The following is a 25,696-nucleotide window of genomic DNA, read 5'->3' as shown; positions in this document are numbered from 1 at the left end:
CACACATTTTACAATAGTTTGAAGAACCTTACCTCTTTTTCCTCATTATTTGATGTATTTTCCTGGAATGTGTCAGTTTCGTTTATACCTTCAACTGAAGCTGCTAGCCTTGGTTTCTTTCCTACAGAAGTATCACCAGTCCACAGAGTTTTTCTTTTTTGGCCAACCAAGGACTCTTTATTATTACTGTTACCCAACTCTTGTTTCTGCACTAAATTTACATTTTGCTGTGCTAAATGCTTGCTCAGAGACTTTGTTTCTTTCTCCTTTTCAGATTCTGAAGAATCTGATGAACTAGCTTCATTTTTAGATAAGAGCTTGTTTGTTTTATCAGAGCTAGGTTTCTTTTTGCTGTTATCTACTTCCATTTCACTATCTGAAGATTCAGAATTTGAATTGGCTGTTTTTCTTGCATTCTTTTCAGGTGGCTGAGCTTTGACATTAGGACAGGATTTTACAATTTTTTTTGGTTCTTCTTCAGATGATGATGATGATGATTCACTTTTCTCTTTCACTTCCTGTGTAGCAGATATCCCCCTCTTTTTACCTGCCAAATTCACAGACTTTGTAGTTTTATTTTTATTAATACTTTCTTTCACAGACTCAGAGGAAGAATCTGATGAACATTCTTTACTAAACTCTTGCTTCTCAATTGCACTCACATTCTGATTCATAGTATAACCCGATCCAGTTTTTTGCTTTTCATCTTCAGATTCTGAGCTTGATGTATCAGAACTGCTTTCCTTCTGATTCTGTGGAGCTCTTACTTGGGAGAATGTATTCGTTGTTTTCCGTGTGTTCGGTGATTTTAACTGAGGTGGTATTTTATTAGAAACATTTTTGTTATCAACTGGAGCCTTTTCATCTTCAGATTCTGACTCTGAGCTTGAAGTATCAGAACTACTATCCTTCTGATTCTGAGGAGTTTTTACTTGTGATAATGTATTTGCTGTTTTCTGTGTATTAGGTGATTTCACTTGAGGTGGTGTTTTGCTAGAAACATTTTTCTTAGGAGCCTTTTCATCTTCAGATTCTGAGCTTGAAGTATCAGAACTACTATCCTTCTTCTGATTCTGAGTTTTTACTTGTGATAATGTATTTGCTGTTTTCTGTGTATTAGGTGATTTCACTTGAGGTGGTGTTTTGCTAGAAACATTTTTCTTAGGAGCCTTTTCATCTTCAGATTCTGAGCTTGAAGTATCAGAACTACTATCCTTCTTCTGATTCTGAGTTTTTACTTGTGATAATGTATTTGCTGTTTTCTGTGTATTAGGTGATTTCACTTGAGGTGGTGTTTTGCTAGAAAATTTTTTCTTAGAAGCTTTTTCATCTTCAGATTCTGAGCTTGAAGTATCAGAACTACTATCCTTCTGATTCTGAGGAGTTTTTACTTGTGATAATGTATTTGCTGTTTTCTGTGTATTAGGTGATTTCACTTGAGGTGGTGTTTTGCTAGAAACATTTTTCTTAGAAGCCTTTTCATCTTCAGATTCTGACTCTGAGCTTGAAGTATCAGAACTACTATCCTTCTTCTGATTCTGAGTTTTTACTTGTGATAATGTATTTGCTGTTTTCTGTGTATTAGGTGATTTCACTTGAGGTTGTGTTTTGCTAGAAATATTTTTCTTAGAAGCCTTTTCATCTTCAGATTCTGACTCTGAGCTTGAAGTATCAGAACTGCCATCCTTCTGATTCTGAGGAGTTTTTACTTGTGATAATGTATTTGCTGTTTTCTGTGTATTAAGTGATTTCATTTGAGGTGGTGTTTTGCTAGAAACATTTTTCTTAGGAGCCTTTTCATCTTCAGATTCTGACTCTGAGCTTGAAGTATCAGAACTACTATCCTTCTTCTGATTCTGAGTTTTTACTTGTGATAATGTATTTGCTGTTTTCTGTGTATTAGGTGATTTCACTTGAGGTGGTGTTTTGCTAGAAACATTTTTCTTAGAAGTCTTTTCATCTTCAGATTCTGACTCTGAGCTTGAAGTATCAGAACTACTATCCTTCTTCTGATTCTGAGATTTTACTTGTGATAATGTATTTGCTGTTTTCTGTGTATTAGGTGATTTCACTTGAGGTGGTGTTTTGCTAGAAACATTTTTCTTAGGAGCCTTTTCATCTTCAGATTCTGACTCTGAGCTTGAAGTATCAGAACTACTATCCTTCTTCTGATTCTGAGTTTTTACTTGTGATAATGTATTTGCTGTTTTCTGTGTATTAGGTGATTTCACTTGAGGTGGTGTTTTGCTAGAAACATTTTTCTTAAGAGCCTTTTCATCTTCAGATTCTGAGCTTGTTGTATCAGAACTACTATCCTTCTTCTGATTCTGAGGAGTTTTTACTTGTGATAATGTATTTGCTGTTTTCTGTGTATTAAATGATTTCACTTGAGGTGGTGTTTTGCTAGAAACATTTTTCTTAGGAGCCTTTTCATCTTCAGATTCTGACTCTGAGCTTGAAGTATCAGAACTACTATCCTTCTTCTGATTCTGAGTTTTTACTTGTGATAATGTATTTGCTGTTTTCTGTGTATTAAATGATTTCACTTGAGGTGGTGTTTTGCTAGAAACATTTTTCTTAGGAGCCTTTTCATCTTCGGATTCTGACTCTGAGCTTGAAGTATCAGAACTGCTATCCTTCTTCTGATTCTGAGGAGTTTTTATTTGTGATAATGTATTTGCCATGTTCTCTGTGTTTGAGGATTTTATTTCAGCTGGTGCTTTGGTAGAAAAATTTTTCTTAGAACTCTTTTCATCTTCAGATTCTGAGCTTGAAGTATCAGAACTGCTACCTTTCTTCACATTCTGTGGAGTTTTTATTTCTGATAAACCATTTGTTGTTTTCCATGTGCAAGGTGATTTCACTTGAGATGTTGTGTTGCTAGAAACATTTTTCTTAGGAGCCTTTTCATCTTCTGATTCTGAATCTGAGCTAGATGTATCAGAACTACTATCATTCTTCACATCCTGTGAAGGTTTTACTTGTGATAATGTATTTACTGTTTTCTGTGTATTAGATGATTTTATGCAAGGTAATGTTTTGCTAGAAACATTTTTCTTATCAGATGAAGCTTTTTCATCTTCAGAATCTGAGCTTGATGTATCACTACTACTATCTTTCTTCAGATTCTGTGGAGTTTTTATTTCTGATAAACTATTTGTTGTTTTCTGTGTGCTACATGGTTTTACCTGAGGCTGTGTTGTTTTAGAAGTATTTTTCTTGGTATTAATTTTTCCATCTTCAGATTCTGACTCAGAAGTTGATGTATCAGAATTATTAGTTATTTTATTGATCTTTGTAGTCTGGACTAAAGATTCTTTTCCTACTTTTTTCAGTTCAGTTGACTGAGATTTAGTCTTTTTTGAATCGGAGCTGGTGTTTGAACTAGAATTACTAATACTGTGTTTTTCTCTAAGAACTGTACTTGTCTGGTTGGAAGTAGAAGTTTTATTTGTGTTGCTTTCCGAGTCAGACGATGAACTGTTACACAATTTTGTTGCTAAAGCTTTACTTTGTGATGGTGATTGTTTTTTCTTTGCCAATTTATTTTCCTTTACAATTTTCTTACTGGAGTTTTCAATTGTTTCTTCATCACTTTCAGAAGAACTGGATGAAGATGATGATGATTTAGCTTTTGAACTTAACACAACCTTCTTTTGTTGAGGTTCATTCTTGCTACCTGGTGCACTATCATCACTTGAATCATCTACCAACAATCAAATGACATTATGTTAACTTATACTTTTTATATATGATCATTGTTAAAACCTCAAAAACAGTTTCATATAAATCTAATAATGGTAACTAACAAATAATGTACTACAGTATAATGAGAAATGACATTTAAGACTAAAAAGAGCTGATATGCACTACTATCAATAGCTGAATTAGCATGCACTTAGAAAAGCATTAACTGAGACATTTCACCATTATAATCTCACTTTACTAAACGGTACTATTTGATAACATTTTATTGTAGTGTCCTGTAGATAAACATGCAAATCTATATTAACTAACATTTAAAATGTTATGATGCAAGCCTAGAAGTATTCATTTGCCCACGACAAGTGAAATTTATTAACTGAGATTGAGGTCTTTTTCTTTTTGTTTTACCCATCAAATGGTATTGAAAACTTAGTTCAAGTTTCACTACGTGTCATGATTTGGCCTATGACCCAGGTCAGTTACTGTTTGTCACATAAAAAAACAACAACCAATAAATGCATATATTCAGATCATATATAGTTATGTTTGAGCACTGTCAAAGATAAATAGAAACACGAGTACAGTACTTGTATAGAACATTAAAGTTCAAGCCATCCATTTTTGCAATAATGTAATACCATTACATTCAAAATAATATTTGACTAGTTACCCAGAAACACCTCTGTAATTGAAAATTTAAGATACATTTGCTTTTTAAGTTCTTTAACCATTTCTTTACAACTTCAGAGATGATATAAATAAAAAATAAAATTTACCTATATTTCCAAAAATGTTAATTGAGGTTGAAGAAAAAAGGCTACCTGAACTTGGTTCTTGTGTTTTTCTTTTCTTAACAGGAGTGTCTGCATTCTGTACCTCAGCTAATTTACATTTCACATTTTCAGGTGCAGATCTAGTTTAGAAGAAAAGTTAACATATAAATACTAAATATTTATGGCAAACCAATTAAAATAATTATTTATTCTAGCAACAAACTGATCTGTATACTATTAGCTCAATGTGATGCAAAATGAATGATTATTTGAAAATTCTTATAAACACAGACAACTATAAATTGAATTATATTGAAATAGATATGCAAACAAAATCACACCTTAATTAAAAAAAAAAGATGAAGTAATATGAATCTGTGATTAGTGCCTAAAGATTCTTATTAATATTTGTATAAACACTTTTGTAAAAAAGAAACAAGGAAATATTCTATAGCAAAATAATTTAAAATGTGTAAAAATCTAGAAATTAACAAATAGGAAAGTCATATTTCCTCATAATCTTGAAACAAGTTAAACTCTTAAAACTTGTTCATAAAGCATTAAACATTACTTATTAATGACCAATTCAAGAGAAAAGGCATCTTTTATACAGTTTGAATGACTTTTAAAAATTTATAGCATTATTTTGAGTCTAACCTTTATATATGTTGATTATAGATCAGTACAGGTATAAAAATATCAAGAAAATTTTTACATTCATTTTGGTCATTGAGATACCACCCTTCATATGTGGATTCTCTTATAAAGATAGCTACACGCTTTCAGAGGAATATAGCTACATTCATGACTCGGAAGAGAATACACATAAGAATACATCTGAATCATACAAGGTATTACGTTTTTCTGGATCCAAAACATTCACACTTATACTAGGACAAAAATAATTAAAATTTTCTTTTTGTTTCAAAATACATGAAGGGCTTTGTTAGCTACTGGAATCTCATAATATAGAAACCGTACTGATAATATATGCATTAGACTTCTATAACAGGAAGTTTAAGTCACCTTATGGAACATTTGATTGAACCTCCTGCTCTTGTCTGAAATAAATTAATGTTCTATTTTTGTTTTCAACTAACTTAATACTTTACAAATGCTAAAGTTTCTCAACAGCTTCATGAAAAGGTAAAGTAGAGCAACCTTGTGTACCTTGGCCACTCCCATACCATAGCAACTAACTAATTTTGTCTTAGTATTGCTAAACTGGTAGTATTAATACTGCAAGCATCTTCTGAAAGTATGTTACCACTGCAAACTTTCAGGTTTTTTGTCCCATTAAGACATTGTGACATCACTGGTAAGTATTTCATTTTGTTTCTTACTGTTCATAACATCTTCCCCTTGCTGAAGTTCTAATCTAAAAATATATCAAAGATGTCTGCCTTTGCTTCTTTAATTGGAAGATGGATCACATAGATCTTTACATCATATATTAACAGTGGTTTGTACTTATGTTAACTGTCAACCTCTAAAATACACAAGCATCTGTATTTTCAGTGGCTGAAAGTTTGTAAGATTCAGCCACAAGTCAAATCACATTTAAAAAAATGTTTTGATTTCCTCTTCAGAAAACAATGTTTGCACTACATTTTAGATACAAAGTCCTAGAGAAGTGAAATCCCCCTGTATCTTCAAAACTTGAATGTTGCATTAGCTAAATTCATCTTTCTGCTTGATATAAAAACTAGGTAAATGGAAACAGTGTTTCCATAAGTGTTTGTAATTTTTTAGATGCTTCATATCTATTCCTAATATGCTTTTTACTATAAACAATTATATGAATACAAAATTAACTGACAATAAAGGTAATTTTATTTTCATTCTTCATGTAATTAATGTTAACAGCATTGTAACTTGGCAACAACATTACTCTTTTGCAATCTAAAAACTAACACTCGGCAAATACTTATCTTGATTGAGAAAACATTAAATACTCACATAATTCAAATAAAACACACATAGGTACCTCTTTTGAGGAAAACTGGTTATTAAAAAACTATATATGGGAAAATAAAACAAGGTTACTACTTTGTGCACAGATATGTTGTTTTTTTTAGATACATACTAACATGCAACTCAATTATACCATTACAACTTACAAATCAAAATACTTAGAATATAAATTCACTAAAGTGCTAAAAAGTTAAAAATTATCTTGCCTTAAAAAGTGACGGAAAATGTCTTGAAGACATGGAGAATCTGGAGCAGGGGGTATCTACAAGAGAGAATAAATTAGTAAATCTTGTACTTGTGTGTGTGTGTGTGTGTGTGTGTGTATATTAAAATGGTACACAATATACAACATTGTTTTCTTATTAAATCTCATCTACATGTTTTAGATGAAAAAAAGCTGAAAAATTCATATTCCATATATTTAAATATCGCGTCAGTATGATACAAACAATAAATGTATAAACCATCCAATCAGAACTTCAGTATTTATGGTACTCCAAGCCAGATGAAAAAACACTAACCCATATTATATGTATTACCAACATTTACTTTATATATAAAATTCATTGTTACTAAAAAGATTTTAATACACTATCAAAAACACACACAATAACAATTAACTGCAAACACTTACAAATACTTTAGCTGCGCTTTTCTTAACTAAAATAAATTAAATTTACTAGAACATTTTACAGAAAACTCTGCTCAAATTTTCAGTCAAGTAAAATAGTCAGAACCTAAACTGAGGAGTCGGTCAGCAATTGACAGAGATGAGAAGACTAGATGGCAGTACAAAATATAGAATATCATAGTGAATACATTATTCTCTAGAATATTAAAAAATTTGCATAAAACAGAAGTAACAGAAATTACTACCATTAAAATAAAATAACTTATCTCAATTATATCTTCATCTTCTTTAATCTAACTTTCACATAAATGTTACATACTTATTCCTTTCTCCTGATTCGTACGAAACAGGATCTGTCTCCATTTTAACACATTATTCTGTCAGTATACTGGGTTGTTTCTCTTTCTAACTACATAAATTCACCATTAGCACAATTGCTTTGCCAATAGCAATTGTCCATATTTGGCAAGTGTGTGTTTCTTTTCACATGCTCAGCATGTTTCATAATCTATAAATTTTTACAATGGTTAACTGTAATATTGTACATTATACAATTACTTACTGTTATATTATTAAGCACACACATTTTAAAAAAGTTAATGTCTAACTTATGTACGACAGTCCCAGAAAAAAAGGAAAATACCCAGTTGTTTAACACATTATTCCAGTATATTCTCTATCCATGTTTTAAATAAGCTACTTTTTACTTTTTTTCTAAACCATTTACCTCAGATTTATTCTGTAATAATTTCTTACATATAACCTAAATAACCTAGTGATCCAAATAGGGTGATTAATTTATGGACTGACTTTAAGTTAGCACAAGTGGAGGCCAACATATTACAAGAGCTTAAAATGGAAACCAATAATTTCCTTAATAGTAACAATTAGGTTTATATTTTTACTTTTCTCAAGGGAAGGTGTGAAAGGACTGTCTTACAAGATCAAATGGTACCTTCTTGTCTCCAGGTTATACAAGTTGTGTGGGATATTAGTATGTTTATATGCAATTGAATAACCTGGGAGTGTGTTCTTAGGCTAATAGTGTTAGTTCTTTTTCCACAGCATTTTAAATTAAATAATTATAATTTACATATTTACATACATGTGTAGCCAGCCAAACTGTCTACTGACTCTGAAATTTGGATGTGTGTATGTGATTTTTGTAACAAAGCTACATCAGGTTATCTGCTGCAAACAATGAAGGGAATCAAATCCCTAATTTTAACATTGTAAATCTACAAAACTTACCACTGTCCCATCAGGGGACCTGAAATCTGGGGCACTAAAAATGCAAAAGAAAACAAGTTCTCATCCACCACTAACATCTTTCCCTATTGCAAAGCATTCTGATTCTTTGCTTACACACAAGCTTTACCTAAAAATACACTGCTTTTCTGGATCATATTCCAACTAATATGAATAAATTTTGAAATAACCTTGAATATAATAGTTGTCATTAGGAAACACCTTGAAAACAATTTCTGTGCAAATAGATCTAAAATTTGTAAATTTATCTTTTGTTGATCATAGAAACCAGATATGCTTTGCAAAAATTAATACTGACTAAGAACCATTTTGGAATGTGTTGCCTATTACAGCTATTAGATAATGATACAAAAATTGTAGCAGGCTTTTGTTATTGCCAGGATATTATTTCATTAGATGCATTCAATATCAAAGCTGATCTGTAATATTAGGCTCTCTGACACCCATTTTTCTTGCACTTTAAGACAATAGCTATATCTCATACATAACTGAAAATATTATGTTTAATATACAGCTCTCCTTAATGCTGTGACAATTTTCATAGAATTTTTGTCTGTTGTGATAGATTTTTTTTCACCCTCTAGATTTGGATGTGTCAGTGTGCATGTCATAACCTTTTTGTGGTTACATTCAAAATTGAATTAAACTACTTTATTACTTAAATGCATCAATAAACTTTGCATCAAAATAGAGTTTATAATTAATAGTTTAATATTTTGTAAAATTCAATTTCTTAAAATTCAAAAAAAAAATATTTAAATAAATCCTTACTTTTCAATTTTATCCAACATTTAACATTTCTTTGCTCTGAACTGCACATTTTAGAACTTAGTTCCATCCCTGTATCATTTTCTAAATTTCTGAGGACTTACAAGATAAATATCTGAGCTAAAATGAAAACCTAGTGTGTGATCTCACTTTAATGAGTTATACAGCATAAAATAAAATTTTTTGGTACTCCTCTCTTAAAACATTTTACATATAATCTCTAAATAGCACAAATGTTGTAGGTAGCAACATCAATAGATGATGGCTGCCATTTGAGGGTTAAAAAACCTGAATAATTCAGTCACTTGCTATTGGATTACTTATAACCAACAGAAAAAAAATTTAATTTACTGCTTTCCTTATTATGTTAAGCCATTCTCACTGTTCTTAGTTCAATTTAATTTTGCAACAATTTCATAGATTACTATTGCTGAAATTGCCTAAACAAAGTGGAATTATTTTAATACACATATAACTGTTTGAAAGCTAGTTAAATTATAATTTTAATACATTGTGTTTAATAATATTGTGTTACAAACTGCACATTTAAATTAAAATTAAGTACTAAAATCACAACAAAAATGAAAAGATTAGCTTTCACAGATATTTTGAGATTAAGAGCAAAAGTATGTTAGACCCAATAGTAGTAAATATTTTTAAGTATATATTTTTACTTATTTATTGTTATAAAAGTAACAACAATGTAAAAATTAGGAACTTAGGAATGATGCATCAAACAATCCAACTGCTTTCTGGAACACGTTCTCATTCTGCAGTAAGCTACAGCTACTACACTGTAGGTAGGAGTTTTATATCAACTGCAGAACTTCATGTTTATTGTGTATGAATTAGTTTTATCATTTATCCATGGACAAATATTTAAGTAAGTCTGGTGCTGCAAAGAAGAATGTGTTGAATCAAAAGCAAGGAATAAAACGAAAGTACAAAAACGAATACATCAAATACGGTTTTATCGCTTTGGAATCAGAACTTTCTCAGTTACCATTCTGCCAACTCTGCAATGCAGCTTTATCAAACGAGGCACTTGTTCCTAGCAAACTGAAGAGACACTTGGAAACAAAACATTAGGAATCTTACAACTGAGGAGGAAGAACAGCTCATTGAATTACGAAACGACAAATTTTATCATTGTTTCCCAAAAGAGCTTGGATGAGCTTTGGATCTCCATTAAATTCATATCCTGCAATCAGTTCAAAAGCAGTTGAAGTTCTGCTTTCATTTGCATCTTCGTGGTTTTGAGAAATTGGATTTTCAGCATTGACTGAAATTAAAGCCAGGAAGTGAAAGAGGTTTTTTACAGTCGATGATGATATGTGAGCTTGTTTGTCTATGTTAGAGCCTCGCTTCAATTTGATTTGTTCTCGGAAGCAGACACAAGTAACACACTGAAAACATATGTAAAAATAAAAAGTTTTGATTTTTCTGCTCTACCACAAAATCATTAAAAAGCCTTAGAACAACACTCACGGGCAAAGCAAAAGATAGTATTGTCAATGTGCAGATGACATTAATATCGCTTGCTTTGGCTGTGATTTTCGTTCTAAGGCTTTAAGTTAACTCTTCTGTGTTACGTGTATCTAAACATGATGCATAATGAGATTATTATTGCTTGCTTTGGCCATGCTTTTCATTCTAAGGCTTTTAACACTTGCCGTATAACTTGTACTTAAAAAATCGTTAAGGCTTTTCAGGTATGCCGTAAAAATTCAGATTGTCATAGTTTGCCGCAAGTCAGAAAAGGTTGAGAACCACTGCTGTAGCTGCTACTCAATATATCTTATGTTCAACAACTGACATGAGATGTAAAAGTCATTGACATTGAGCCTGTTTGCAACAGTAAGAGGGAGTTTTTCAGTGATGGCATTAATCTTTACACTTAAAAGTGTGACACTCAAAACACAGCCCTGAGGGACTCCAAGTTCCTGTACAAAAAAAGGAAACTGTCAAACCCACACAAACTTAGAATCTCTTGTCCATTAAATTTTTTTTAAAAAGAATGGGCAAATGGCTACGTAACCCATATATATGGAGGCCTTGCAAAATGCTATACCTCCATGCTGTATCATAAGCCTTCTCAATGTCAAAGAATATTGATACAAGATGTCCTTTGAGAAAGGCTTCTCTGATTGACGTTTCAAGTCAAATGAGGTGGTCCATGGTGGAGCGCTGTCCTAGAAACCCACACTGGGTGGGTGAGAGGAAGTTATTTGGTTCGGGGAACCAATCAAGACGAGCATTAACCATCCTCTCTAAGGTCTTAGAGAGACTCTAAAAAGCAATTGGACAGTATTTTGAAGGAATCTAGGGATCATTCCTAGGCTTAGAGAAAGGTAGGACAATAGCCTGGTACCAGACATTAGGAAAAACATTCTGCTGCCAGAATTAAAAACAATCAGAAGAATAGCAAGAGAAGCAGAAAATAGATGACACAGCATTTCACAGTGTACCTCATCAGGTCTGACCAATGTACTGCAAGAGCAACGAAGGGCCAGTTTGAGTTCCACAAATGTAAAGAGACGAGTAGAGTCATAGAGACAATCAGCTCAAAAGGAAAGAAGTGATCACTCTGCCCAAGTCTTGATGGTTAAAAAAGTGGAGGATGAAGTATCAGCTACTTCCTGGCCTTCAGAGAGCAAGATCAAGAGAAGGAGAGAATTATATTGCCCACTAGCTTTTCAGATCTTGTCCCATATGACTTTGGAACTAAGATATGGTAGAAGATATGCTGGTTGTGAACTTCATCCAATAGTCCTTCTGGCTTTGATGACTTACCCATTGAATATGTACATGGGCCTGTTGTAAAGCGATGCAGTGTGAGAATGTGGGATACCTACAAAAAGTATCCCAGGCCCTTTTGTGGGCCTTCCGTGCCATGTAGCAGGACGGATTCCACCACGGATGAGGATATCATGGAAAACGTGTTGAGGTTTTGGAATACATTGAGCAGCTGCCTGTATAATACAGTCAGTTATTGCTGCCACACAGTCACATATTGATGGCAGAATCAAGTTCTGTGAGAGCAGTGAAAGAGGGCCAGTTTGTGTTATCCAGCTTCCACCAGGGCACGCGAGTCAGGTGGCACTGACCATGGTTAGTTTCTCTCAAAATTACAGGAAAAGGTAACTGTATTGGCAGGTTTCAAAAATGTTTCCTGTAAGGAAAGACATACGGGATAGTAGAAAGCAATCAGTGCTTGATGGCATCCAGATTAGAATGTATACCTCGACAATTCTATTGTATAAAGGTGGCCATTTTTATTCATGTGTAGGCAAATTGGGTGGAGAGCCCTTCTGTTTATAACCACATATTTTTCTTTATTGTCTTTATTCGAGAGAGGTCTGTCGAACCTCCACAGATCCTACCCTGGGTCAGTTGGTCAAACTGTTGTTGTTGGTAGAGGATTCCAGTGACTGAGAACATGAACGAATTATTGTTTTGCATCTTGGGGTGGGATAAGTTGTATTTGAGGAAATGCCCATACCCAGAATCAAAGGAAATGGATCTTGAGGTTTGCTGGAATGTATGTTAGGAACAGAGATGGGTGTCGATGTTGATCATCAACTTTTTTAACCATGGAGGTCAAAAGACTTTTCACTCAATTTAAGAATGATTCCTATGGAGGCACAAAGATTCATCTACACTCCCACTCTAGTAGTGGAACGAAATGCAGCAGCATATGTCCAAAATGAAATGATAAACAGCAACTTTCGAGCCTCAGGGTAAGTAATGTTGTGAATTGTTTTCAAATGCTGCACCTCTTTTACTTCCAACCATTTAGGTCAAGAACAAAAGTAGAATATGTGAAAGCCATTGTAATTGATGCAATGAGTGCCTATTTCACACTCACAGGCATCATGGTTCCTTTACATGTGCTCGTTACACCTTGATGGTGGCAGGTGCACGTAGTGATGTAAATGTCAGAATGAGGACATTGGTCTGCATCATAATTCCATCTTTGCGAGTGGAAATACACCTCACTGCAGAAACTCCTTGAGTGGAGAAACCAAAGAGAATCTCTGACTCTGGGATGTTCTTCAAATCCCTCTCAACAATAACTCATTGTGATGAATTCAAAGTAGCATGAGCCATTACCTAATAGGTATATCCCCAATCAACTTTGAATGCAAGAGTTAATTGTTGAGATGTGAATGTTTACACCAATATGTCACCAGAGCAAAGCTTCTTTACTGACTTTGGAGATCCAGCAAGTCCCTTCTCAATGAAAAAGGAAGACATTTGCCCTGAAGGTTTATCTGAAAGAGAATGTAGTATAAGAAAATGAGGTACAGGTGTTACAGATTACTGCTCAGAATGTTCAAGATGTGATCCTTTACCTATGGAATATTTTTCACTATTTAAGTTTTTATTTAAAGGACCCATAATAAAAAAAAGAACATTTTGGTGCTCACTGACCTCACTCATTACGGAGCCCTATGAGGGGACACTACAATGCCAGGTTTTTGTGAGTACTATACCCAAACACCAGCATCAGATACAGTGTCCACAACACTTGTTGAGAACATCCAACACTGGTACTCGGTTGACCCTAGCCCAAGTGGACCAGCTGATTGACTCAAGGGGGGGCCACTCGAAGGATCCCCATCTGCAGGAATTCAAGCTCAAAGTGGTGTGTTAGGGTTGGATCCCTCAACCACCAGGATCCTCTCCTCCCCTTTATGGGTCACCACACATAGCAAACATGTGGATGGATGTTTAGATCCAAGAAGAGGTAAACTGAAAAACAGCATCCTCACCACATACAGGAATCCACACTGAAGGAGTGAAGGAGCTAAGCAGAACAACTGTTTATTTCAACACCTGAACAATATCTCAACAAACAGAAAAGATAGAAGCTTCTTATTTTACATTCTCTATTTTCAACATCAATAAATTGAGTTCCTAAATTGTATAAAACTATACTTTGTATTTTAACATGTCAAACTTCTTGTTTGAACCAGTGTTGCATTCAACACACAAAAATAAATATTTAGGCGTGTTTCTTTAACATTTACTTTAAAATCAAGACACTAAATAATATGTGATAAAAAACTTAATTGTAATCTGAAGTTTAATTACTCAAATTGATAAAATAGTAGTTCAATAAAATTTTGAATGTAATTCAACAAACAAGATGACATGGCCTTTAACCTGTGACTTATATGAAAAGGGTTAGCCTTTTATATGGGACACCATGTCTGCATCAAGGCTCACATATCTGAAAGATGTGCATAAAAGTCCTTTATAAACACTTTCCAAAAACAGACAATTAAAAATCACAAACTTGCAAGTTGTTTAGAGGAACTACCTTATTGCATATGCATTGTTTACAAATGTATCTACTTTACAAAGCAAACCCTTTTGAATTCAACTTTGCAGATGGTACTGAATAAAAGCAAAGACAAAAAAAAATCACTATTTAACCAGTCTTATCACAATCCAAAATCACCAACTGCCAATTATTATAGCACACAATCATCCCAATTCGAAATACATGTATTACTACTTTTGGCAGCTTACCCTCAAAACTAACTACAAGAATGTACTTTGAAGCTTAATTAAATTTGAAATAGTTGAATATACCAATAAATGTGTCATATAAAATTAAATTTCTTCTCCATTTTTTTTCTCTATTTGTTTATTACTATATTAAGCCCTTCCTATTTTTAACTGTTGCCACATGGTGTTATGTTCTTCAGGTTTTACAGATTAACTTTTTCAATCATTTGGTTGAGGTTAATACACCTTTAAATATCTCCTACTATTAGTATGGTTGATGTATTATACACTACTTTCACTCAAAAGATTTTATTAATAAATACTAATCATATTTGCAGTGATAAATTATTTTCTAAATTTATTTTACTTTTATGTATTTTGATTGTTTTTCAACTTTGACAGCTACCATCATAATCACACTTAAATGTGCCCATAAAATGACATTTGCAAGGGCTTGTGAAAGCCTCCATCTAGCCTGTCATGAAGTCTAGTACAGATTCTTTTATTGGTATTAAGAAATATACTTTTTTATTCAAATCCTGTTATTTATCATGGCATTAACTATTCAATCAGATGTTTGTACACACACACAAGCTCACAAGTAACTTTGTATAACCCTACTGGCTGCTTTAACTCTGATACTTTATTTTTAATTGGCCTAAATAAACTAGCAATGTTAAAAGGACAATAATATAACATTTTTGGAATATACTGGTATATACATAAACATTTGTAAATGAGAACCTCATTCAAAATTGAATATTATTAGCAATATTAGACTAATAAGAAGAGAGTTTTAGTAAATTTTAATCACAATCCAAAAAGCCTTTTCTGCACGACACAAGACTGCAATATTGATCAGAGGTCATTACTGTTCAGTAGAACTTTGTCAACACATCTAAGTTGAGCTAGCAAAACCTTTTTTGAGAAAAAAATAGTATAATTCAGTCAATGCAAAGTAGCTTTTATTGTCATTTTTATAAACAATGAACTAAAAAATAACATTAGTCCACTAAAAACTGTAAACTGTTTGGGGGAAGACAGTTTACAGCTTTAATTACTTTTCACATATAGAGCTGATATAATTCACCCACTTTTCTAAGTAGGTTACAGAATATGTTGCAAAATTCTGCTAACTGTTCAGAACACCAAAACCATGATCCTGCAACTTCTAACAAGTGAATACTCTCCTAATTATATTCAAATGGATGGTTGGAAGCTTCATATAAAAAAGAACTCACTCTTTCTGTTGGCTGTAAAAATGTCTTGCAGTCATTTAAATTTGTGATTTATCTATTAAGAGTGACTTCTCTTAACATTTGACAGATTTATTGATATTTCAGCAAATAAAGGTAGGAAATTAAAATTCTAGGTTCCTGGTTCGGTTTGTTAGAAGTTAAGCACAAACAACATTATGGATTATTTGTACTTTGCTCACCATGGGTATCGAAACCCAGATTCCAGCATTACAAGTCAGTCTACAGGCATTCCACAGGGGGAATTCTAGGTTCTTGCTTGAAATTATGTTTAATTTGCATTTCTAATTGGGTGGAAGCTGCAACATCCTACTTTAGAAGGTACAAAACTGAAATGCACAGCTTGGAGCTCAGATACATTAGATAACACACAAAAATTAATTTTTGACACACATATTTATGTTTGAAATTAAAAACAACAGTTGTTTAAAAATTTGAATTATATACTGTTTGCATACCAGGCTTAATGAAATGCATTAATAATAAAGTTATATAATTAAAAGGTCATATTAAGATATATACATTAACACTTTAATCTGTTTGAATGGAAAAGTTAAGCCCAAAGCTACTCAATGGCTATCTGAAATATGCCCACAACAAACATCAAGCTTACCACTGAACCATTCAGAGTTCATTATCAGGAGAATTAAAATGATAAAGGTAACTATTTTTTTGTGCTGTATTCTGAATATGAAACAAAAGAATACAAGTTTGAGATCTGCAAAAGAGTTTTACCTTTCTGATATTAACTGTCATTGTTTTGTGAAATGAGTCATTAACAGCAGTAATATTGCCAGTGTTGGTGCAACTAGAAGTCAATGTATTAACACATTTAACAAAGTAATCAATAACTTTCTAAACTGAAAAAGTAATAAGTGAATTTAAATTTTTATTTTTCTCAACAGCTGATGTGTAAAAAAGCCTTAAAATAAAGCAAAGAAAAACATGCTACAAAATGTCAACCATATTGCATCTTCCATATCCAGTGCCACTTCTGATCCATTAATACATACACTCAATGGGCTGGTTTTGAACATGGTAATTCCTTTTACTTTTAGGCACTACTTATATAATTCATTTTCATGAACAAAAACTATCAATATTGCATTAAGAACCAATTATTTATTTGAATTTATTTTCACTCAAGAGAAAAAGAGAAATCATTAACATGGCTTAACGTACTTAAATTTCAACTTTCACGTGGAAACTGCACATCTCAAGGGAAGTACTTTCCACGACTGTATGAAAACAATTAACCAGTTTTTGTAATGAAGACAATATAAAAATCTCGTTACACCATTCATATATAATACAGTAAAAACAACATTAATGATAAGCCATGTTGAGCATTTCTTTACATCAAGCGTTTTACTTTTACTGTCCCCACTACTGGATGCTAAACGGATCAAGCAAACACAACATGTGAAAAATTACATTAGTGATTTTTAGAACTTAATACAAAAGAAAGCAAAGTAAGTGTGCTACGTCAACCACACTACACCTGTTATATTTACAACCGAGTGAAAACGAGTAATGGTAAAGCTACGTATCGCACTTTGCTTTTGCTAAGCCTAATCCACGGCGTGGCTGAATTATGTCATATTTTTTACCGAAGCAATATACATTTCAAAGTACAATAAATGAATAAAACATACCGAGTTTGTTTTTCTCCTAAAAGCTTCAGCTATTTCTTGATTTTGTTCCTTTAAGTACGCATATACAAAAGATGCAAGACCACGTTCCTCGACTATCGCCATTTCCACTAGCGGTAATAAAAAGACCCAATTTTACATCACTACATGTGATAACCATCAAATCCTACTATAATAAAAGGTCTATGGTAGAAGTCAGAACTAGCCCAGAGAAAAAAACAAAATAGAAATATATATATAGTTATTAATAATAATATTAAGAAAATGAGTGTTTGTTTTGTTCTGAAAATGGTTTAATGGAAGAAATCTTAGAAATATTATTTGCTCTAGAACAATATCGTTGTAAAATTAAATTACCATGCAACATTTCTGGTAACAAAGAAGGATTTTAATACAAATGTAAAGCCAAAAGTAAAAAAGTTGGCTTTACATGTTTAACACAGCTAAACATGCCATCCATCATCAGAGTTAAAAGCACAAGTTTAAGACTAATTCTGTGTACCATTACAGCTGTAAACAGAACGTTTTGTGCTCAGTACTCAACTTCATTTTTTTGTCATCGACTAACAAGTATCAGCATTACTCGGTTATTCTTAAGAGAGATTGGTTTGGTTTGAATTTCGCGCAAAACTACACGAAGGCTATCTACTTACCTAATTTAGCAGTGTAAGACTAAAGGGAAGGCAGCTAGTCATTACCACTCACCGTCAACTCTTGGGCTACTCTTTTATCAACGAATAGTCAGATTAACCGTCACATTATAACGCCCCCACGGCTGAAAGGGTGAGCAGGTCTTGTGTGACGAGGATTAGGACCCATGACCCTCAGAATACGAGTCGAGTGCCTTAATCAACTGGCCATGCCGGACCCTTTAGAGAGAAAAAAACATCTAAAATTGGAATAAGTTAATGATCACGTTTGCTGCAAACCTACATCAGAAAGCAAATGGAATTAAAGCCTTGCAATATAACTTGATGAACGCAATGGCGACTTTTCCAAATATGACATTTCATGCTCTAACAAACCACGTTGAAGCAAAATTGAAAACTTATGTATGCTCAGGAAGCATTGGTATTTTCAAACTTCTGTAAAAACTTCAGCTTCTTTCTAACTAATAAAAGAAATTATACGCTAAGTTCGCTTCACTTGTTCAACAAATCTTCTTCAGTTTTATTTATTTTCGCCTGTTTAATAGAAACTGAAGTTTTTACATATTTTAAATAGCATGATATTTAACTAATAATTATAATCAAGTCTGAATGTACAATAACTTTCTAAATGCTTCCAGAACCACAACAGTGGATACATGAATTGTCAGTTGGTTAGGGCGCTCGCCTCGCAATTTGAGAATCGAGAGCTCGAATCCCTGTCCCACCAATATATTTGCTCTTTAAACTGTGATAGGGTTATAAGTTACTATCAATCTTACTATTCGTTGGAAAAATAATAGCTCAAGAACTGGCGGTTGGTGGTGATGACTTGCTGTCTTCCTGTCTCTCGTTGAGACAGCAGTAAGTCTTCGGATTTATAACGCTAAACTAAGGGGTTCTATTCCCTTCGATAAAAACAGCAGATAGCCCGATGTGGCATTCATATTAGAAAACACACACACACAGCTGCCTTCTCTTTTAATTGTTTATTACTAAATTAAGGACGGATAGCGCAGATAGCCCTCTTATAGCTATGCGTGAAATTCAAAAGTAAAACCAGCAAAGTTTGTAATATAACAGCCAAAATGGTTTTCGTGTATTCAATCACATAAGCCAAATACATCATTGTCTGAAAGTTATGAAACAAATATAAAAGTACAAATTTTTCGAAAATCCCCGTAAAGAATAACATGAAAACTAGAAAATGAGTGAGCTGCTAATTTAATTATAAATATACATATAAGGACAAATAATTAGTTTTATTTTCAACTAATTATGAGCATGAGAAAAAGAATACTAAAATCACGAGCTTAAACTTGAGTTAGTAAAACGTATTTTAAAACAAAAAAATATATCAAACTGGAAGGAAATTTTACCCTTGTTCAAAGGCATATCTAAATTCCTGGTGGGATTCTCAAGGCTATTGATGGCTGAAAATCTGTCTATATAGAGCGTCCCAAATATAGTGCATGTGATTTTGATTTTGGTCCATGCATGAGATACATTTTATTTACAGTTCTATGTGGATGCAACTGGATATATACTTTTGGAGGATTTCACCACTATATCGCAGACCAGTTAATTAAGGACCTGCCTTCACAGACAGTGAGGTTTGTGCAGCCATTGATAATGATGTCTGCCCAAACAAAGAGACCATCATTTGTATAATGGTGTTTGAAGGATGATGCTGAGTTTCCTACTCTTTTCAGATGAATCTTCATAGAGAGTCACTTTCCAGGCAGAAACTTAACACACCTGTGAAAGAAAATTTAACCAACTGTTATGTACTCATTCTAAGTATCGGTCAGGAAAAATAAATATATCTCTGGGAGATACTAAAAACACGAGCTTAAAATTGAGTTAGTAAAACGTACTTTAAAACAAAAAAAGATATCAAACTGGAAGGAAATTTTACTTTTGTTCAAAGGCATATCTAAATTCCTGGTGGGATTTTCAAGGTTATTGATGGCTGAAAATCTGTCTATATAGAGCGTCCCAAATATAGTACATGTGGTTTTGATTTTGGTCCATACATGAAATACACTTTATTTACAGTTCTATGTGGATGCATGTTAACATCCATTAAAATGAAATCACATCCACAAAAACTCTGAAAAGACGAATGTACACTGCTGTAAGTATGCACCAACAGCTCGTGCAATTGAAGAAGGTCCAAGCCAGAAGAGGATCCCAAATTAACCACAGTCGTAATAACAGTTATAGAGAAATAAATGTAGGGGTCCAATTACTTTTTTGCAGGGATCTCATCTTTTGTGGTTATACGACTGGATATATACTGTTGGAGGATTTTACCACTATATCGCTGACCAGTTAATTAAGGACCTGCCTTCACAGACAGTGAGGTTTGTGCAGCCATTGACATCTGCCCAAATATGATAATATTTTCACACATCGCCTCTTTACCAATTTTGTACATTCAGTCTAAAATTATTCCTTCCCGTTGTTACTGCATTATTTACTTATATGTTTCTTACGCTCCACACAAAAACAGGTGTTAATAGATACGAAATAACAATTACACCATAGGTTAGACGATAAATAGATTAAAGAAGAAGTTAAGTGCGCTGTTACAATATGGAAATTCACTCACAAAACAGTAATACCCTTTCTATAGACAACAGCAGAGGCTTAAGACTAGTGAATAATACGCTAGGTACAATATTTAGTTTATCCAAGTGATGTTTTACTGTAAAGAAAATGCCTGGAATGAGGACAATGTCATATAGGATTAAACACCTAACAAAATATTCTGGGGTTCGATTCCCCTCTTCCCCTCGGAGGACTCAGCAGATAACCCGATGTGACTTTGCTATAAAAAAAAACGCAAGCATATACAAAATATTCCAAAGTTCCTACAGCCATTAAACCACAAGAATTTTACTCTCTGTCATTTCAGCTTGATCAATTAATCTACAATAAAAGCATACTTACAATAAAATATTTGAATATATTCTGAAACCAGAACAATGATGAACAAGGTTAATTAAAAAAGTTTAGAATAATTTAAAACATTTACTCCACCACTGGCTGATTTCATTCGTTCCCTGTTTTTTTGAGCTATAACGCTGAAATCAGCGGTTTGATTCTCCTCAATAAACACAGCAGATAGCCTTATGTGGCTTTATTATAAACACACATCTGACCCTGTTCTGTCTAACATAGTAAGATTTCCCAAAAATGAAGCTTTTTTTCTTCTGATACATAACAGTTTTTTATTGTTACAATTAACTAAGTATTTTTTGGTCCTAGAAATATATTTTCCAAATTCAAAATATGTTACTTAAAAGTTGATGAAATAATTACTCTATCATTGAGAAACTAAATTCAGTAGCTTTTAAAATATAGTAGGTGTATTTTATTATTTAAAAGCCATAATTACTGATTACTTGGAATTCAGCACAATACTACACAATGGGCCATCTGTGCTTTGCCCACCGCAGATATCTAAATCCTGTTTCTAGCAGTATGAGTCCGCTGTGCCACTAGTGGGACAGGCATAACTAACTGGCTCTGATAATACTACACCGACATTTCCAAATTTGTAATAAATCCAACCTCTTCTAAAAACTCCAAAGCATCGTTAAGCTGAGGCAAAGAAAAGCTATTCAAATGAGGTACAAATTTAAGCGTTAATAATCAGTTCAAATCATAGTATCAGTTATAGTCGTTGTCACCAAAAGAAAAGGAGATAAACATGAACAAATGGATAAATGAATAACTCAAATTTCCAACATTTTATTCTCGTGTTTACTCATTCGTGTCTGCTTAGTTAGAAATATTCAGTATAGCATTGATCTTATGAGTGATAGATTCAAATTAAGCACAAATCTATACAATGGGCTATTTATGCTCTACCCATCATGGATATCGAAACCCGATTTCTTGCGGCATGAGTTTGCAGACATACCACTGTGGTATTGGAGGGCATATGAGTGATAGAGATGATATTTCAATGCTAAGAAGCACCAATAATGTGATTTTAAAACCAGCTTCCTAGTGCCAACAAATACATTATTTTTTATAGGAGTATTCCCAAGCAGTTCCCTTCAGTGCATTTTGTATGAAGGAGAAAAAAAATCTTATTAACGAACATTTTCTAATATAACTGAATGCAAGGGTCAAGCCATAAAGTTATTAAAACGTATAGTAAACTTCTCCCTAAAACATCAAATTTCACTATACGATTTTATATTGTGTTTTGTAAAACAAGTAAAAATCGAAACGGTTCTATGTTTTTACGATTAATCTTTTATACGAAACAGTGAAATTCAGATAATTCCTATTTATTTCACGGTACACTACTTCTAGCTTCTTGTTATCTTGTGGACCCTAATAGATTACTTCAAGGGAAAATAAATGTATCTGAAAACAGTTGTTACTAAATAAATGAATTAATTTAGTTCAGTGTCGAGCAGGCACTGTCATTCAATTTCTTGATTACGAGAAATCCATTTGAAATAAAAATGTATTTCAGAACGGCTGGTATGGGTATTAACACTTTTATTGATAAGCAGAGAACAATGTGTTGTTAATAATCATATCATCAGTTCTGAAATACATCCATCATTTTCTGTTCAGGATATTCTATAAACACAGACATATAGTCTCTGTATGTTTTTGTTTTTATACCAGTCAGGAACGATTTTCAGCGACTACAAAAATTGTTTTACAAGTATTCCTTTCTTCCTCAGGCCACACTAACATGTGTTCTAACTGCATTGGTCACAGTTTGGCCCTGTGGCAGAGCTCTGGATTTCGGATCTGTGTTTTATTTGGTGTTGAATTTCGCACAAAGTTACACGAGAATTATTTGTGCCAGCTGTTTCTAATTTAGTGGTGAATGACTAGACGGAAGATAGCTAGTTATCACTACCTACCGCTAATTATTTGGTTACTCTTTAACCAACATATGATGGGATTGATCGTCACATTATAATGCCCCCATGGCCGAAAGGGCGGTATGTTTTTTGGGACCAAGATATGACCCCGCGACCTTAATATTGCAAGTGAATCACCCTAGCTACCTGGCTATGCCAGGCTGATCTGTGTCTAAGTCCGTTCAATGCCATAAAATATCCACCTCATTCGAAGCTGAAATGCATTATAAGAATGACTGTCAATCTCTTACAGTGTATAGTGAGTGGTAGGATGCTGTTTACTAGTTGCCTTTCCTCTAGCCTAAAGTAAAGATAATAGAAGGTATTCTTACCAGCTTTGCTATAAATACAGTATATGAATTCTCACTGTAACTTGTACCAAACCAGAAGTGTTAGTGTTAAAACATTCAGTGAAAAGCTACCTGCTTATGAAATATTTAAATCTTTACAATTGAAGATATCTTACTAAAACCGATTAAAACAATTAATACACAACGTTTATTTTTTGTATGACACATACATTTCTTTCAGTGGATTTTACTTCTATGAATAATTTTGTTCACTGAAGACTATTTCATTTTTATCCAACCAAAAATGTTCTTCATCAACAGTACTGAAATAATGGGGTGAAATAATTTTTCCTTTCAAACACAGGTTCAGCATTTAATATGTATGTGACAGATAACATTCATGAAATTATATACAGTCTTGTTAAATTTGTTTGTATACTCTTCCATATTAATGTTATTGTCTACATCGGACAAACATGTATAAATTGTTATTCTCTTCTGTACAGCTTGTTTTGAGTATTTGTTCGTTGAAACACACATATACACCTGTTTTGTATATAAGTGTGTGTGTTACAGTATAATCGTTTTCGAAACAGATCAATGCTCTGTTCAGAAATTTTTTCTGTACTTAGTGTAAGTCATGACTCATCAAGTGCCAGAAGTTATGGGATTTAAATTTTTCGATTGTCCAGGAATGGAATGAAGCAAATGGACATTGTAAGAACAGTAGTATGTTTCCAGTGCAGCGCATATAGAATCCTGAAATCTCATCAGGCTACAAGAAACATTGTTCCAGAAATGTCTACTGGTATACGCCGAAAACAACTGCCCGAGATGACTGTGTTTTGATCAGGTTAACATGTCACGATCGAAAGAAGTGTTGGAGCATCTGATGACAGGAATGGCATGAACACATTGATTCTAGGATATCCAGAGGAACAATAAATGGGAGACTGACCAAACCAGGTTATATTGTAAGAAGGACTATCTGAAAACCAGTATTAACTAGAATTCATTGTGTAACTTGGGCAAAAGAGCATACAGTTATTAAACGTGTCATCTTTTCAGATAAGTCTTATTAAAACTGATAGAAGAATTCGTGTTTGTCGTTTGTCTGGAAAACAGATGAGGCAAGACGGCTTTTCCCATAGGAAACCCACAGTAAGTGGTGCAGTACATGTTTCGGCAGATATTCATCCTGATGAAAACTGCTTTTCATATCGTCCAAGGATAAATGGCGCCTTCTACAGACATTGCACGAAGAAGACATTTCTGCCATCTGATAGATTAAAGTTTGGCAATAGCTTTATGTTTCAGGATGATAATGCTACTGCCCAGGATTATTTCGAACAGGAGAATGTTACAAGAATGCCGTGGCTAGCAAAGTCTTCAGGTTGCAGTCTTATTGAGAACTGTTGGGCAGAATTAAATCGGAAACTTTCCAATTACATCTCTAAACCCAGTACTACAGTTGAGTTGCAGCACCTTTCAGAGACAAGATGGAATAAAATCACAGTAGACTGAATCAATAATCTCATTGACATCATGCCACTCCACCTTAAGGTTATTAAAATATAAAGAACACCACCAAGCATTGAATGTAAAAATCAAACTGATATAAGGTTAAAAACCTATTTATAATAATCTAGTGTTATATTTTGTCATTAATTATATTTTGATAAGATTTTGTTTTCATAGATAAATGCTAAATTACACATCTTTCTACAGGTGTCTACCAAAATTATTCGATATTCTAATAAATCATTCATGGTGTTCATAGAACCTGTCTCTTAATACAAATTACATATCTAGATGTTTAATATAACATACATTTCAAAGTTTGATACCGCTAAGTGTATTTGTATTGCACCTTAATAATGGTCTTATTTGTTACAAAATATACGACATTTTGGTCAAGTCTGTACGAATAATACCAGATGAATATATATTAATAAAGTTTTTCTATACCTGCCTTTGAACTTTTGCATTTCCTAGATCTGGAACTGCCTACTGTATGACCTGTTCAACTAATTACTTTTAATATCATTAACCCATCAACCAGACACTTTCGTAACATCAAGGGATACTTCTATCAACTGTTTTTAATGTTCATACTTCTGATACCATACTGCCATTTATCAATAAGCCGATAATTTCGACTCTCTCTTTTTAGCACTGAGGCCTAACATGGCTACGTGTTACTTGATCCGCAAACTTTGATTCATGGGTTTAAGTTCCATCACCAAACATACTTGCCATTTAAGCTGTGTATTATTATAGTGTGGCTGCCAATTCCACTATTCATTGGTAAAA

At 33.3% G+C, this 25,696-nt stretch overlaps 1 protein-coding gene across 2 annotated transcripts in view; it reads right to left on the bottom strand.

The window, feature by feature from the left end:
• The window catches only part of LOC143258656 (uncharacterized), a 29,178-nt gene extending 11,457 nt beyond the window's left edge, over positions 1 to 17,721 (bottom strand). The window contains exons 1-5 of one of the 2 annotated variants that reach the window (XM_076517951.1): positions 17,549 to 17,713; positions 6,659 to 6,714; positions 4,527 to 4,618; positions 2,393 to 3,706; positions 33 to 2,236 (exon numbers count right to left, since the gene is read on the bottom strand). In XM_076517951.1, the coding sequence (XP_076374066.1) occupies positions 33 to 2,236; positions 2,393 to 3,706; positions 4,527 to 4,618; positions 6,659 to 6,714; positions 17,549 to 17,650 (3,768 nt within the window). In that variant the 5' untranslated portion in view covers positions 17,651 to 17,713. Of the gene's footprint in view, positions 1 to 32; positions 3,707 to 4,526; positions 4,619 to 6,658; positions 6,715 to 17,548 lie in introns of both variants that reach the window. The other variant, XM_076517950.1, reaches the window with a different exon arrangement.
• Between the last annotated feature and the right edge of the window lie 7,975 nt (positions 17,722 to 25,696).

The sequence above is a fragment of the Tachypleus tridentatus genome, chromosome 8, assembly GCF_004210375.1.
Source record: "Tachypleus tridentatus isolate NWPU-2018 chromosome 8, ASM421037v1, whole genome shotgun sequence".
Classification (NCBI taxonomy): Eukaryota; Metazoa; Arthropoda; class Merostomata; order Xiphosura; family Limulidae; genus Tachypleus; species Tachypleus tridentatus.
This window is presented reverse-complemented; position numbering and strand designations above follow the sequence as displayed.